General features: G+C 43.8%; 1 protein-coding gene across 1 annotated transcript in view; it reads left to right on the top strand.

The window, feature by feature from the left end:
* marchf5 (membrane-associated ring finger (C3HC4) 5) overlaps positions 1-15,279 on the top strand; it is a 121,471-nt gene that overhangs the window by 53,024 nt on the left and 53,168 nt on the right. The window contains exon 2 of the mRNA XM_084322187.1: positions 7,994-8,196. Coding sequence (XP_084178313.1) covers positions 7,994-8,196 — 203 coding nt within the window. The remainder of the gene's footprint in view (positions 1-7,993; positions 8,197-15,279) is intronic.

Genomic DNA, 15,279 nt, shown 5'->3' with positions numbered 1-15,279 from the left:
CCAGACTAAAACTATTTTGATCTTTTTCGTTTAGTTTTCATTTAAAAAAAGGTTTCCGTAAAAACGAAACTGTCTCAAGATAATAAGTGCGTGCCACAAATTTACAAAATAAATGTCTTTCCTGTTTTTAGACGTCGCTCTTTTATTTTGAAAACCCCCGACCGGAAGTGTTATAGTGTAGGGTGACCATTGATTTCCAAAAAAGAGGACATAGCGTGGAATAAACTCGCCGAAACGGTAAAGTGTGCCACGGGCACGCCGTGATTCCGAACCGAATACGTGTCTCGAATTTGCTCCCACGCGGCGCGCAAAATCGCGCAAGTCTTGTTTACATCACGGTCCCCCATTTTCAATTCATCATAAATGTACAGTTCCCTCCCCCTTGTATATATTTACTGTATGTCACAAATGTAACAGTACTGCTTTGAGGTCTTTCTCTGGTCTGCATCCCCTTAACAATTGTGTGTATTGAGCTGTACTGTACCCATTCTGCAATCTGTTAATAAAGTTTTCAATCAATCAATCAATCCCGCAGTGCAATACTCCAATTCAGCCATTGGGTGGGACGGTCATGTGACCCAAATCAGCCAATGGAAGCGAGGGTCCTTAAAGTGTGGGTCCTTAAAGTGTTGCGGTCCTGAGATTGTTGGTGCTCTCGTCCTGCAGCTGGATACTATTGCCTCACAGCGCGGCCGTCAGCGCGCGGCCCAGAGAGCGCCGTTGGCTCTGCGGCTCTGCAGCTGCATGCTTCTCCGGGAGTCCGGTTGGATAATGCCATGTAAAAAGTCGCATGCCTGACATATCGGCATGTAACTCGAGAACCGAGGCACGGATTTTGGCGATCCAGATGGCATTCGAACGGCAACGAATAGCGCTTTAATTCGGTAATTTATATGTTCGGCGAAAAATGCAGCCCCGAGCCTTCAGATGCTCGCAAAGGGCCGTGAAACTGAAACTGAAACTGAAAAACAGTGAAACCCCGGACATTTCGATGAATTAATAAACCCCCCCCGGACGCCCCGGACAGGGGAGTGAAAAGAGGACATGTCCGGGCAAAAGAGGACGTTTGGTCAGCCTATTATAGTGTCTGTTGCTAGCAGCTTAACTTGTGTCGGCCGGTTCTGTGCTTTTTCAAGCTAACGTAACATTTTCCAAAGGAGAGAGACCGCGGCTCACATGCAGCTCAAACTACCTGTTGGAATAAATTAATTGATTGATGTTTAACTTGTCCCTGTGTGTGTCCAGTCATTTCCGACTAGCAAACTTTGTCATAACGTTACCTCAGGATACCACTGTCTATTGTATTTAGTTGGTTAGCTATTTAGCTAATGTGGATAGCATTTTGAATAGCATCAAAGCTACAGCTTTATTTACTAAATTATGGAGGCTTTTTTTTTTCTTTTTTTTTTTGTCTTTTCCCCCCTCCATTTTCCTCCGATTTTCTCCCATCCCAATGTTAGTCGTATGCCAATTCCCAGTCCCTTCCTGGTCGCTGCGCTTTTACCCCCCACAGTCAGATCATTTGGGAGAGTGGAGGCTACCACGTGCTTCCTCCGACACACGTCCAGCCAATCACCGCTTCTTTTCACCTGGCAGCGCGGATTCTCATTGAGAGGGCGTAGCGTGTGGGAGGACCACACTATCCCCCTCACGTCCAATCCGCGCTTAGCAGGCGCCCCGACCGAACTGTAGGAGTCGCTGTTTACAACGACCCGGACCCACCCCGCCAGCTTCTCCCACCCTCTGATACAGCCAATTGTATCAGTGCAGACGGCCAGCCAAGCTGGTGACAACCCCGGAGCTGTGAGCTGGATTCGAACAGGCGAATCAAGCTCACAGCTCCGGGGCTGGTGACGAACGCAATCTCCGCTCGACCACCTAACCGCCCATATTATGGAGGCTTTTTAATCGTCAAGGTAAGAGAGGATTTGTCATGATCAACTGAAGGCGTATGCTATGGAACAATATGTGCTTGGGGTTTCATATTCACGTCGCTATAAAATGACAACCTACCGATGGATTCTTTTTCCTTTAAGCCATTTTGAAGGGACGGTTTATGCACTCAATTGACAATGAGAATGGACAGATGGCAACACTATAAAGTAGATATAGCTGTTAGAAAACCCACATGTTTGTTTACATTCCCCGGTCCTCTAGCCACTAATTAGACTAAGCCCATCAGTCGTCAAAGTGTTAAGGGAGATGCGTGTGAGCATGTGTGTGCGCCTCGGTTGGGAGTGTGTACAGCAGAGCCCCGCTCGCTTCAGACAGATAGAGAGAGCACAGCATATGTAAAGCTGTAAAAGCCCGATCAAGCTCAATAGCATTAGCTGTACATGTCATTGTTGTTGTGATGTTTTCACACGCGGGGTAAGGGAGAGGTGGGCTATCGCGTCATCGGTTTAGGAGAAGACGCGTATCGCTTGTAAAGATGGTGACGCAATGGGGGGCGTCTTCAGAATTGCGCACTCTGGGAGCTGGTATCAGAAAGTACCGTCTTCAGGCTGCCAGAACGCAGTTCCGTGTGGCAGAAAGGTGCAAATGATCAAATACTTTGCCTAAAACAACCAAAATCGTAAACTTGACGGCGGAATGATTATGAATAGTTTGCAGATTTTGTTAGCTTTGACTTTAGTTTTCTAAAAACCTAGCCTTCATTTCAATCAGGGTCACACTGTGTGGTAAGCAGGTTATCTGGTTAGCATAGTCTTTCTTCCCTGTCGCTGTTCGGAAGCAGCTCTCTTCCCTCGGCCTGTCAGTCAGTGCCACTGCCAACGGGGATGAGCTCCATCTTAGGTTTCTTGTTAGCAGAGTGTTCATGGCTTTGGCCTGCATTTGATGAGTGCAGAGGCTGTATGCTAGCCGTTCCCTGTGGATATGGACTGTAATCAGTCACGTGTAGTTGGGTGGATGCACAACGGGCAGATAGGACATGTGTAGCGGCGTGCTCTAGTTCTCAACATCGTTTTTGGTCTCCTGAAGATCTCTGTCGTCTGCATTTTTACTTACGTCTTGAATCGGACAAAGGACACCGAATTATATTTCGAGACCACAACTGCAGTGACTCATCTTTACCTCCCTGGCTTTTATTTGTAAAATTGTTTGTGTTTATGGCGAGATGCGCAGTCGGCCCTGTGGTCATGAAAGGGACGTCCCTGGCCTCTTTTTTCACCCGTCAATGAGTTGTCGATGGAGGCAGGTGTTCGGAAAGCAGTTGCTTGGCTTGAGCTTGATGCACCACTAACACACGTTTCAAACCATGCGAGCATCCTGCCGATAGTTTCCATACAGGCCAAATACAATAGTGGCCTATAGGAATGGAATGTTTTCCACCAAAAGTATTCATGACCATGAGAAATGCCAAATTACCTGCATGCGACTGGTCTGATGTATACACGATCACGCTGAAACAATTAGACATGCACCAGTCACCTAGCAGGACGCTGCCCTTCTGAATACCTACACATATAGGCTGTCAACACATAGCCACAACTTATCCAACGCATGTGCATATAGGAACACACTCAACACGACAACTTGCCAGACCATCGTAGCTTACAGGATTCTGATTTGAGTCCTTATAAGATCTGCACACTACATGCCAAGTGCCTTTTATAAAGATCTGCCAGTTGACAAAGATATTCCATTGAGTTTTTATCTGTGTGATGCAGCTCAGGAGGTAGAGCGTCGTCTGGTAATCTGAAGGTTCCCGGTTTGATTCTGGCTCTTCCCAGCAGCGAGTTGAAGTGTCCTTGAGCAAGCCACTTAACCCCCTAACTGCTCCTGATGAGCCGGTTGTCACCTTGCATGGTTGCCTCTGCCATCAGTGTGTGAATGTGAGGCATAAGTTATAAAAACGCTATATAAGTCCTTTTACCATTTTTACAATGAAAAGTGGTTAACTGAACTTGGTGATCACAATGCTGATAATTACTTGTATACTATTTCTATATATGCTTTAATCTATACTATGAATTCAAACTCGAAGATGTATATCACCAGCTTTGAAAGTGGGTAAACTATTGTTACAAAACAAATTTTAGCGATGCTCCGATATTGATATCGGATATCGGCCCCGATATGACTAAAATAGCTGGATCAAGTATAAAATCGGTTTAAATATTAAAAATAAAAAATTATAATAATAAATACAATTATAAATAACAATACAGTACATTTATATCTGTGTTCATTTGTTACATTTTGTTTCACTAAGTTAGGAAAGTAATGTTTTAAGTCCTGCCTGATGTTGCCTTGCACAAAAGAATGATCCCAGTCTCTTCCACACAGTGAGGCATACAGTTTATTAATTGAACAATGGGTATCGGATCGATACCCAAAGCCCAGGTATCGGTATCTGGACTGAAAAAGTCGGATCGGTGCATCCCTAGGGAGAATGTGTGCATCCTGGTCGCAGGCTCTGAAGCGGACATGAGGGATGCAGTGTTTCCCACAGGATTTTCAGAGACTATGGGGGGTGAACCTCCGACCATCTAGGGGGTTGGTACCATGGTAATGGGAAGGTTCCCAGTTTGATTCCCGCTCCGTGTCGAAGTGTCCTTGAGCAAGACACTTAACCCCTAACTGCTCCCGATGAGCAGGTTAGCACCTTGCATGGTTGCCTCCGCCGTTGGTGTGAGAGTGAATGGGTGAATGTGTGGGATACGTTGTTAAACAATTGGGCCCAGGACATTTGTAGCATGTTGTCCCCCTTCTCTCTACCTGGTTTCCTGTAGAGCCATATGAAATCTGCATTCACGGAATGGTGGACGGAATCGCGGAATTGACCAATAAAACTGGAAACGACTGCAAAACGTGGAATATTGCAGAATTTGGCCTAATCTGGACTGAAATTCCGTTTTTGGGTGGAACGTTTGGTGCAAAGCAAACATGACCGGGGAGGCGGGGACGCTAGAGCGGCCCGGGTTACACACAACACGCAGCAGTGCTCAAGCGTCTGGCTGCTTTGATGTTAACATCGTCAAGAAGCTAAGAAATTCCGCAATAAGCCCTCAATTCAGAGCAGACTTTATGCCTCCGGCGATAAGGTGTTTTGCAAATTCTGTCAACGTTCTGTGGACTGGACCCTCAAAAACGCGTGCGACACTATTGTGATTAAATGGCTATGTAACGTTAGGACATAGGACTATAGATGGAAATGATAGCTTCTAGCTAAATCTGGTGCACCCATTTGTTTAATGCAAACGATTGTCATTACACACTGTCCTTTATAAACTAAATAAACTTAAATAGCTATGTAACGTTACAGTACATAGGACTAGATGGAAATGATAGCTTCTAGCTAAATCTAGTGCACCCATCCATTTGTTTAATGCAAACGATTGTCATTATACACTGTCCTTTAAAAACAAAATAAACTAAACTAAAGGTGCCTAAATTATGCATTAATATTTCATCACAATATAATAGATATAGCTAGGCTACTGGGATTGTCATTGTGATAATGTCAGTAGTAGCTAGCTGTATCTATTGTTTACACTTGAAATGTGTATTTTTATTTTGTCACAATATTATTTGAAAAATATTGTGTAAAATTGAACTGTATTTCTGAGTTGCAGCACTTAAAAACATTAAATGGACTGTTATATCTTATTCAATTGTGGACATTTATTCATTCCCACTTATTACACTATTTCTGATGGTAAAATGAGCATAAAAAGCAAAATACAGAATTCTGAAAACGGAATTTGGGAAAACATAAAATGGAATTTGGAAAATAATAAAACGGATTTCATATGGCTCTAGTTTCCTGTCACTTACTGTCCTATCCCCAATAAAGCAGAAATGCCCTAAAAAACAACAACATATCTTTTATGAATTGTAAAACGATTTGGATAAAAGCGCTAATAAATGCAGTCCTGCTAGTCTAGATGGGTAGATCATCTAATCATCTAATGTGATATGCATGTGTCACCTGCTTGCCTAGATGGGTAGAATATCTATCCATCTAGTAGGGTAGTTAATAATAGTAGGGTAGTTAATTATATTGTATATTGTTTACACTGCCTTTTATTCTATTTAAATGTTTATTTCTCCTTCTCCTTTACTGTATGTCTTCTACCTGTACCTCCCCTCCCCCCTCCCCATGCTGCTATGATACCGAATTTCCCCAAGGGGATCAATAAAGGAATATCTTATATCTAATGTGATTTATGCATGCGTCACCTTCTTGTCTCAATGCCACTATCGTCATTCCCCCAAGTACCATGGCCTCTCCCAACACTTAACCTTCCAGAAGTGTCCCAAGCCTGATCAAAGCCTGAAGCCAGACTTGCGCGTCTAAAAGAGCTTTGTTTTTGGTGACTGCCCTCCTTTCCTCCCAATGGGATGAGATTATATTTCTCTCTTGTCTTTCTTTCCTCTTTCTCTCCATCTGGCTGTGGCTTTGGACAGTGCTGCAGTCAGAGGCGTTTTGTCTTTCCTCAGATGTAGGAGGATTTTAATTAATAAATAGCTTTATCCAGATCAGCCTTAAGCTGCCAGCGTGAGCGCACCCACACACACATTCACGTGGGCGGCTCACATGACCTTGGCAGAATGATTATGAATAGTTTCCCGATTTTGTTGGCTTTGACTTTCGTTTTCTAAACGCCTTCATTTCACATTTCAGTCAAGGTCACACTGTGTGGTAAACAGGGTATCTGGTTAGCATAGTCTTTCTTCCCTGTTGCTGTTCGGAAGCAGCTCTCTTCCCCCATCCATCTTTGCTCCATCTTAGGTTTCTTGTTAGCAGAGTGTTCATGGCTTTGGCCTGCATTTGATGAGTGCAGAGGCTGTATGCTAGCCGTTCCCTGTGGATATGGACTGTAATCAGTCAAGTGTAGTTGGGTGGATGCACAACGGGCAGATAGGACATGTGTAGCGGCGTGCTCTAGTTCTCAACGGCGGTCTTGGTCTCGACCACATTTTGAAGGTCTGCAAAGACCGGCTTTGTAACAGGCTTTATATTTAAAATAAATATTTTTTTGATATAACTACTATACTAATGCTTCTGTTTATTAACAGCCTATTCGCACATACAGACCATCACATATCACCATACAAGTTATTACATACTGTATAATTTGCCCATCAGTGACAGATTATGACTTAATTTAGCAGCAGTAAGGTCGACACTTCCGTTTCATTCTGCTCACTGTATTGAGCCTTTTGTAATCTATTTGTATTTCACAATGGTGTAAATGTTGTACCATCACTATGATGGCAGATCAACACAATTACCGGCATGATGACCTTGAACTGGACTCTTGATCTTGACTTGGTCTTGATTTGAAATCATACATGTACTTCATACACGCCTTGGTCTTGACGCAGACTTCATATGCTCTAGTCTTGGTCTTGACTCAGACTTCATAAGCTCTAGTCTTGGTCTTGACGCAGACTTCCAACGCTCTAGTCTTGGTCTTGACTCAGACTTCATATGCTCTAGTCTTGGTCGTGACTCAGACTTCATACGCTCTAGTCTTGATCTTGACTCAGACTTAATAAGCTCTAGTCTTGGTCTTGACTCAGACTTCATATGCTCTAGTCTTGGTCTTGACGCAGACTTCATACGCTCTAGTCTTGGTCTTGACACAGACTTCATATGCTCTAGTCTTCGTCTTGACTAGACTTCATACGCTCTAGTCTTGGTCTTGACTCAGACTTCATAAGCTCTAGTCTTGGTCTTGACTCAGACTTCATACACTCTAGTCTTGGTCTTGACTCAGACTTCATACACTCTAGTGTTCGTAGTTGAGAGTCAAGACTAAGACTAGAGAATAGCCTAATTAACAATTCTAAGAGCCGAGATACAGTGTACGGATGCACCAATCCGATACCCGGTATCGATATCGTCCTGGTACTAGTGAAATCTGATGGATCGGTATCAGCTAAAGATGATCCATGACCCGATCCATTTCCAGATTGTTGTAACGTGTCCTCCGTCCTCCATTAACCCTTTGTGTTCGCTCTGCGTGTAACTGTGTTCCAGGAGCTGCTGGGTGTGCTTCGCCACAGACGAGGATGACCGCACGGCAGAGTGGGTGCGCCCGTGCCGTTGCCGTGGCTCCACCAAGTGGGTCCACCAGGCGTGCCTGCAGCGCTGGGTGGACGAGAAGCAGCGGGGCAACAGCACAGCACGCGTGGCCTGCCCGCAGTGCAACGCCGAGTACCTCATTGTCTTCCCCAAGCTGGGTAGGCTGCAACTTTTTTCTGTACTTTAGTCTCAAGAAATGTAATTTACCTACCTCAGTCGTAAAAAAAATCCAAACTTCAAATAACTACAATTTCAACCGTTTTCGGCTTGCCATTGCTCCGACTGCTTTGTTGTTGAATCAAGTCAAATCCTAGGTAAGCATATATTGTGCGTGTGAAAGTTGACATGAAAAGAAAAAAGTAAAAAAAAAAAAAAAGTAAAAGAAATAAAAATATTCGGTATCTCACTTGTATCGATACTCGGTAGTACCGACGTGTTTCGGTTCGGTACCTCAAAAGTACCGAATTCGGTACCCATCCCTAATCCTAACAGGCCTGTGATTAGACGACGGTGGAAAACCTAGAATAGCCATTGTGGTGGATAGGCCTGCCGCGATAAGCAATAAATCGATTAATTGCCGCGATAATTAAAATGAATGCAATGATTTTGACGGGCGCGATTAATTGCTATTTGCGCGTTTGTTTTAATGAGGCGGACCCAGTGCCCCTTGTCAGTCACTGTCCGTGTTGGGAGGCGGGCCGCTGGCTTTACTACAGAGCACAGCACATTGTGTCTATTCTACTAGCATTAACGTTACTCATACAAACAGAGTAAACACAGTTTTCAATCAATCAATCAACAACAACATTAACGAGACCCTCGTTGTGTCTATTCTGCTAACGCTAACGTTACCTCTCATTGTGTCTATTCTACAAGCGTTAACGTTAGCTAGGCTGTCTATGCTAACGTTAACGAGCATTAGACTAACAAGCTGTAACGTTACCAGTCGCGTCTATTTGCTAACGTTAGCATTAGGTAATAACCGGTTTAAAATGGATGGTGATTACCTCACGTTGTGTCTATTCTACTAGCATTAACGTTACTCATACAAACAATCAATAGCGAGTTATATTGATCACGCTATGTACGATAGCCATGCTAAAACGCTAGCACAACATTAGCACCTAACCTAACAACAAGCCTTAACAAGTCAGCGATCTTTTTGCGAGACTAAACTCTCCGCTCGGTGGCAAATTGTGTTGATGTCGGTTTTGTTTAATCAATAAATGAGGCAGAATACACAGTGACTGTATCCTTTGTTTATTGCACTTGTGCCTGCTGCAAACATAATGATTATGAAATCCTAGAGACGCGTCTCTATTCAGTGGTCTGCAGTGTTTCACGTGACTTTTCTGGTACCCAAAAAGTACCTGAAATAATCACAACAATACTTCCGGTCCGGTCGGTGGGCTTCAAAATAAAAGTCTTAAACACCGGAAAAGACGGAGCGGTGGGCTTCAAAATAAAAGTTTTGGGAAATAAATGTCTCCAAAAAAAAAAAAATTCTCTAACCGGTCGCTATAATATCGCTTATCGCGATATTTTCGGGGGCAATTAATCGCCCAGCAAAATGTGTTATCGTGGCAGGCCTAGTGGTGGATCATCAATTATATTGTAAACAGATCTTCTGATCGATATAGGTTTAATAGCTAAGAGACACACTGAGGAAGAGAAGGAGACAATGAGCTTAACCTCTTAACACATTCAGCGCCAATCACGAGTATACTCGTTATTGGCCGACAAGCGTTGAGCGCCAATAACGAGTAAACTCATTGTTGGATCCTTTGATATTTTTCCTCTGATCCCTGTTCTAAATCATCCGGATCATTCTAGCCGTCCCTGGCTCGTTTGTATACATTGGAATTGCAATGCCGATCGAATATCACCAGGTGGCAGTATTGTCTGTGTCTGAACTGGAATTGCATTGGCGTGGATACACGTCTTCCTTTAAAAAAAAATTGGTAATGGCTCCTCCTGCTTGAACAGAGATTCACATTGATCGCCTCGAAATTCCGTTGCCTAAGTGTATTTTACCATCGAAACGTGTATAGACATATACACTGGTAATCACGATGGCGATGCGATCACTTGGAATTATTCTTTTTGGATACCTTCTGGCTAAGGTAAGGTATATTCTATGTCTATTTTACAGAACCTGAAACGTGTTTTTCTAACGATCACAGTTCTGTGTTTTACCGGACGTAAAACATGCTCGGCAAACACGATCACAGTTTTGAGTTCAAAGCTGGCCTTCTAGTGGCAGAGATGGGAATTAAGCGTGGCGCTGAAAGTGTTAACAGGCATTTTTTTACTTTAACATGAGGACTGCATACTTTTTTTTGCAAAGCTTAGCTTCTTACTTTTCTTTTCTGTTTATTTTTGGGCTTTCTGTATTTTTCACCCATCCCAATTTAGTCGTTATGCCAATTCCTTTCCTGGTTGTTGCGCGCATTGTCCCACTGTTGGCCTCGATACATGTGGAATCGCCAGCCGCTTTCTTTTCACCTGACGGCGAGGAGTTTTACTGGGGGAACGTAACGCGTCGGAGGTTCACGCTATTTCCCCCAGATCCCCTCCCTGCTGAACAGGGGCGCCTGACCTCATCCTTGGGCGACCGACCAGTAGGAGTCGCAGTTTACAACGACCAGGACACACACCCCACCGGCTTCCTACCCGCTAACACTGCCAATTGTGTTAGTAGGGACGACTGACCAAACCGGAGGTACCGCTGACAGCTGGATTTGATCCCTTAGTCCACTGTGCTACCCAGCCGCTCCAGCTTTATACTTTATACTTATAGCACATGCATGAGCCTGGTCTCTTGAAAGATAACATTCTGATGTTACTAATGCAAAAAGGAAAATCACTTTTAGTGCTAATGAAATAGAGTTACAGAGGTCTGAACTTGAGTTGAACTTGTGTACTCAGATTTTTTGTAGTGGTTGCAATATAAAAAAGAAATATATAAAAAAGAAAATGGGTATAAGCTGGAAAACACTGCGGTTCCATAGCCTGATGTAGTACAGGTCCAAATTTGATAAAAATCCGTTCAGAGATGGGTCTTTGAGAGACGTCGGAGTAAAACCGACGACAAAAGAGAGAGCTTTCCAAAATCCATTTCCTCATCCACCACTGTGTGTTCTGAAGTCTGATTCACTTCTGGTTTTCGCTCGTCAAATTTCACCTAGTTCCCTTATTCGCATGTGGGGTATCGTTGGCTACAACGCTGACCAATCATCGCCATCAGCGGATGATTGGCAGTTCTGGAGTGTCTGGAGTCCGGGGTGGTCATCTGACACGCAACGTGTAAAAAGACGCTCACCTGACATATCGTCATGTAACTCTAGAACCGAGGCACGGATTTGGTCGAGTGAGGTGAGTGACGTTCGAACGGCGATAAATGGATCTTTCGAACACTATATTATATGTTCGGCAAAGAAATGCAGCCCGAGCCACTAGACATGTGCAAAGTGCCGCGACTTTCGTGTGTTCCGTGCACGGGCATGACTGCCCATTCCCGGGCCCCCACCTGTTAAAGGAACCCGCCAACATTTTGGGAAATTAGCTTACCGTCTTCTCCAGAGAGACAAGAAGATAGATACCAGTTTCCTCTCTGTGCGTTCAGTATATCTCAGCTATCTGGCTGCATGTTAGCCTAGCTTAGCACAATGAATGGAAGCGGACATGTACGGGTAGCCTTCAGGAGAGGTGTCAGTTGGACAATGCGTAGGCTACCCGTACATGTCCACTTCCATTAATTTCCCAAAATGTTGGTGTGTTCTTTTAAGTATAGAGAGGGGTGGGGGCCGTAGCCCCTGGCCTCTCACTTATGTGTGAACTAAGCTATTGTTTGGGGCAACCAAAAGGGATTCCTCGACACCATGCATGGAACATAAAGGTCCACAAAGCTTTAGAAAAAGTCATGGAAGTCATGTTATTTTCAAGGTCAAGCTCAACTGTAGCTTTATCTTCATGCGATAATGAATTTCGCTGGCTAGGCCTGTGTCCCTGGCACAAATTGTAGTCCACAAAGTTATCTAGAATAAAACATTCGAAATAACGAAGGATATGTCTCTTTAACACTTTGGTTGCCTAAGGTTAAATTAATGATATACCATAGATTGCCAGCGCTATTTGTCTATGGAGAAAGTCCCCTTCTTTGCAGGGCTATAACTTTTTAAATTCTATTGCTACATTGCCATTATTAGGGCCCATTCAAAGTCCTATATGTATTGTTCATTGTGTAGCAACGTTAAACTTTTTCATTCACATATTCATAGTAAAGTATGGTCTAATGTATAAGTATGTTTTCATCTCTTTCTGCAGCTTTCTCCAGAACGTGATATATAGCCCCAAATGCATTATATTGATGATGAAATACAGTTTGATGGCAATCAGCGCGATATAAAAAATTCCAACTAGACGTACTTCTAGAAGTTACTACACGTCATCTGATGTTGACCGGATGGGCGAGGGGGCGTTTATAATTCCGTGGGCAGCGTTATACCAATCATCTAATGTGGGTCAAATGTTGATAATATCAGTTATTATCGAAGACGGTAACGTTACACGCTGAAACTCACCCCAGTCTCCGCGCGCCGTTGGGCGATCATCGTCGAGTAGAAATTTTATCATTATGGGATATATTATTACCCGGTCCATCTCCAGCTTGTATAATGGTATATACGTCCAAATCATGTTGTTTATCGAGTTATTGGCAATCGATCGCTATGTAGAGTGACGAGCTAGAGTCACGGGACATGTACCGAGTGGCCGGAAGCAATACGGACGTCTAGCAAAACCTCTAGTGCGCTTCCTGTTAAGCGCTTGCGCCGATCGGCCACCAGATGGCGCTCCTGAACCGCCAGAGAGCTCAGTGGGTCCTGCTGGTGAATCTCAGGCCAGCGGAGGGACATTATGAATCCGATCGCAGATTTTTGAAATATTGATATAAAGACGACGTACAGCGTCCCCCGGCAACTTTAGCATGGCCAGCAAAGACGTCTAAAGACGCCCCCTGGCAGTCAAAGTGTTAAGTCAAAGAAAAGTCATGAATTATATTTTTTTATTTTTTTTTGTATATATTTTTTTTGTATCTCTCTTTCTCAGATTTTTCTCTGTTTTCTCCCCGTCCCAATTTAGTCGTTGTGCCAATTCCCCCCCTCCCGTACCTGGTTGTTGTGAGCATGTTCTCCTACTGGTCGGTACAAGGGAACCCTGAAGTATCCGCACGCTTCCTCCGACACGTGCAGCGACAGCCAGTGGCTCTCTTCTCACCTGGCAGCGAGAGCTCTCATTGGTGAGCTCTCATTGGTGAAGTGTAACGCGTGGGAGGTCACGCTGCCTTCCTCAAGTCCTGCCTCCGCTGAGCAAGCGCACAGACCTGACCTGTAGGCGGCGCTGTCCACAACGCCAGTTTCCCACCCACGGCTTCCCTCCCCCTAACTCAGCCAAACGAGTTAGTATAGCGATCAGCCCAAGCCAAGGCAATGCTGACTCCGGGAGTCGAGACCGCAGCCTCTTGCATTGGTGACGAGCGCAATCTCCGCTACGCCACCTGACCGCCTCAAATTAATTAGATTTTTGAGGATGTGTAGGAAAATAAACAAATGCTTTGTCAGCACAGTGATTGCATGACTGTCCGTTTTGCCAGGCAGCTCTACTGAGAAACCCGACATGTTTAGTAATGGATAGCTGTGAGTCATCAAATGGTCTCAATTAGTGTCCCTCAAAATGTCATGACAACCCCCCCCCCCCCCCCCCCCATTCTCCTCTATGGAAGCAAATGAGTGCCAGAAGTATTTGAATTTAATCAGACACCGCATTTATAGCATTGAAAATAATAACTTTGAAAACATGTATCTGAATTTTTTCAGACACCGCATTTTTGTATTTGAATTATTTCAGACACCGCATTTATAGTTTCAGACACCGAATTTATAGCATTGCAAATAAATACTTTGAAAATCATGTATCTGAATTTCTTTGCTCCGAATTTACCTATGCGAAATAAAAATGCAGTGTTAATAAAACAATTCTAATGCATAATTGCGGTGTATATAATTCGATGTCAAAAATTCGATGCATAATTGCGGTGTATGGAATTCGATGTAAAAAACCAACATCCGGGTATCCAGCTGCAGAACCACAGAACCACCACAGCAGCAGCAGGCTGAGGCCCCTCGCTTCCATTGGCTGATTTGGGTCACGTGATTTGGGTCACGTGACCGTCCCACCCAATGGCTGAATTGGAGTATTGCACTGCGGGCATTGGCTGATGCACTGCGGGATTGATTGATTGATTGATAGAAAACTTTATTAACAGATTGCAGAATGGGTACACGTGACCGCCACAGGCCCTGATTGATTGATTGAAAACTTTATTAACAGATTGTAGAATGGGTACAGTGACCGATTGATTGATTGATTGATTGATTGAAAACTTTATTAACAGATTGTAGAATGGGTACAGTGACCGATTGATTGATTGAAAACTTTATTAACAGATTGCAGAATGGGTACAGTGACGTCACAGGCCCGGATTGATTGATTGATTGATTGAAAACTTTATTAACAGATTGCAGAATGGGTATAGAGGTGTATAGGTGCGAGAGGTGTGATAGGTGGGATCGGTGTGCTAGGTGGGATCGGTGTGATATGTGTGAGAGGTGTGATAGGTGTGATCGGACACCTCTCACACCTATCACACCGATCCCACCTATCACACCTCTCACACCTATCACACCTATCACACCGATCCCACCTATCACACCTCTATACCCATTCTGCAATCTGTTAATAAAGTTTTCAATCAATCAATCAATCAATCAATCCGGGCCTGTGACATCACTGTACCCATTCTGCAATCTGTTAATAAAGTTTTCAATCAATCAATCAATCCGGGCCTGTGACGTCACTGTACCCATTCTGCAATCTGTTAATAAAGTTTTCAATCAATCAATCAATCGGTCACTGTACCCATTCTACAATCTGTTAATAAAGTTTTCAATCACTCAATCAGGGCCTGTGGCGGTCACGTGTACCCATTCTGCAATCTGTTAATAAAGTTTTCAATCAATCAATCAGATCAATCAATCAATCCGGGCCTGTGACGTCACTGTACCCATTCTGCAATCTGTTAATAAAGTTTTCAATCAATCAATCGGTCACTGTACCCATTCTACAATCTGTTAGTTTTCAATCAATCAATCCCGCAGTGCATCAGCCAATGCCCGCAGTGC

The sequence above is a fragment of the Notolepis coatsorum genome, assembly GCF_963971535.1.
Source record: "Notolepis coatsorum genome assembly, chromosome: 9".
Classification (NCBI taxonomy): Eukaryota; Metazoa; Chordata; class Actinopteri; order Aulopiformes; family Paralepididae; genus Notolepis; species Notolepis coatsorum.
Note: the sequence above shows the minus strand (reverse complement) of the source record. Positions and strands in the feature narration are given on the sequence as shown.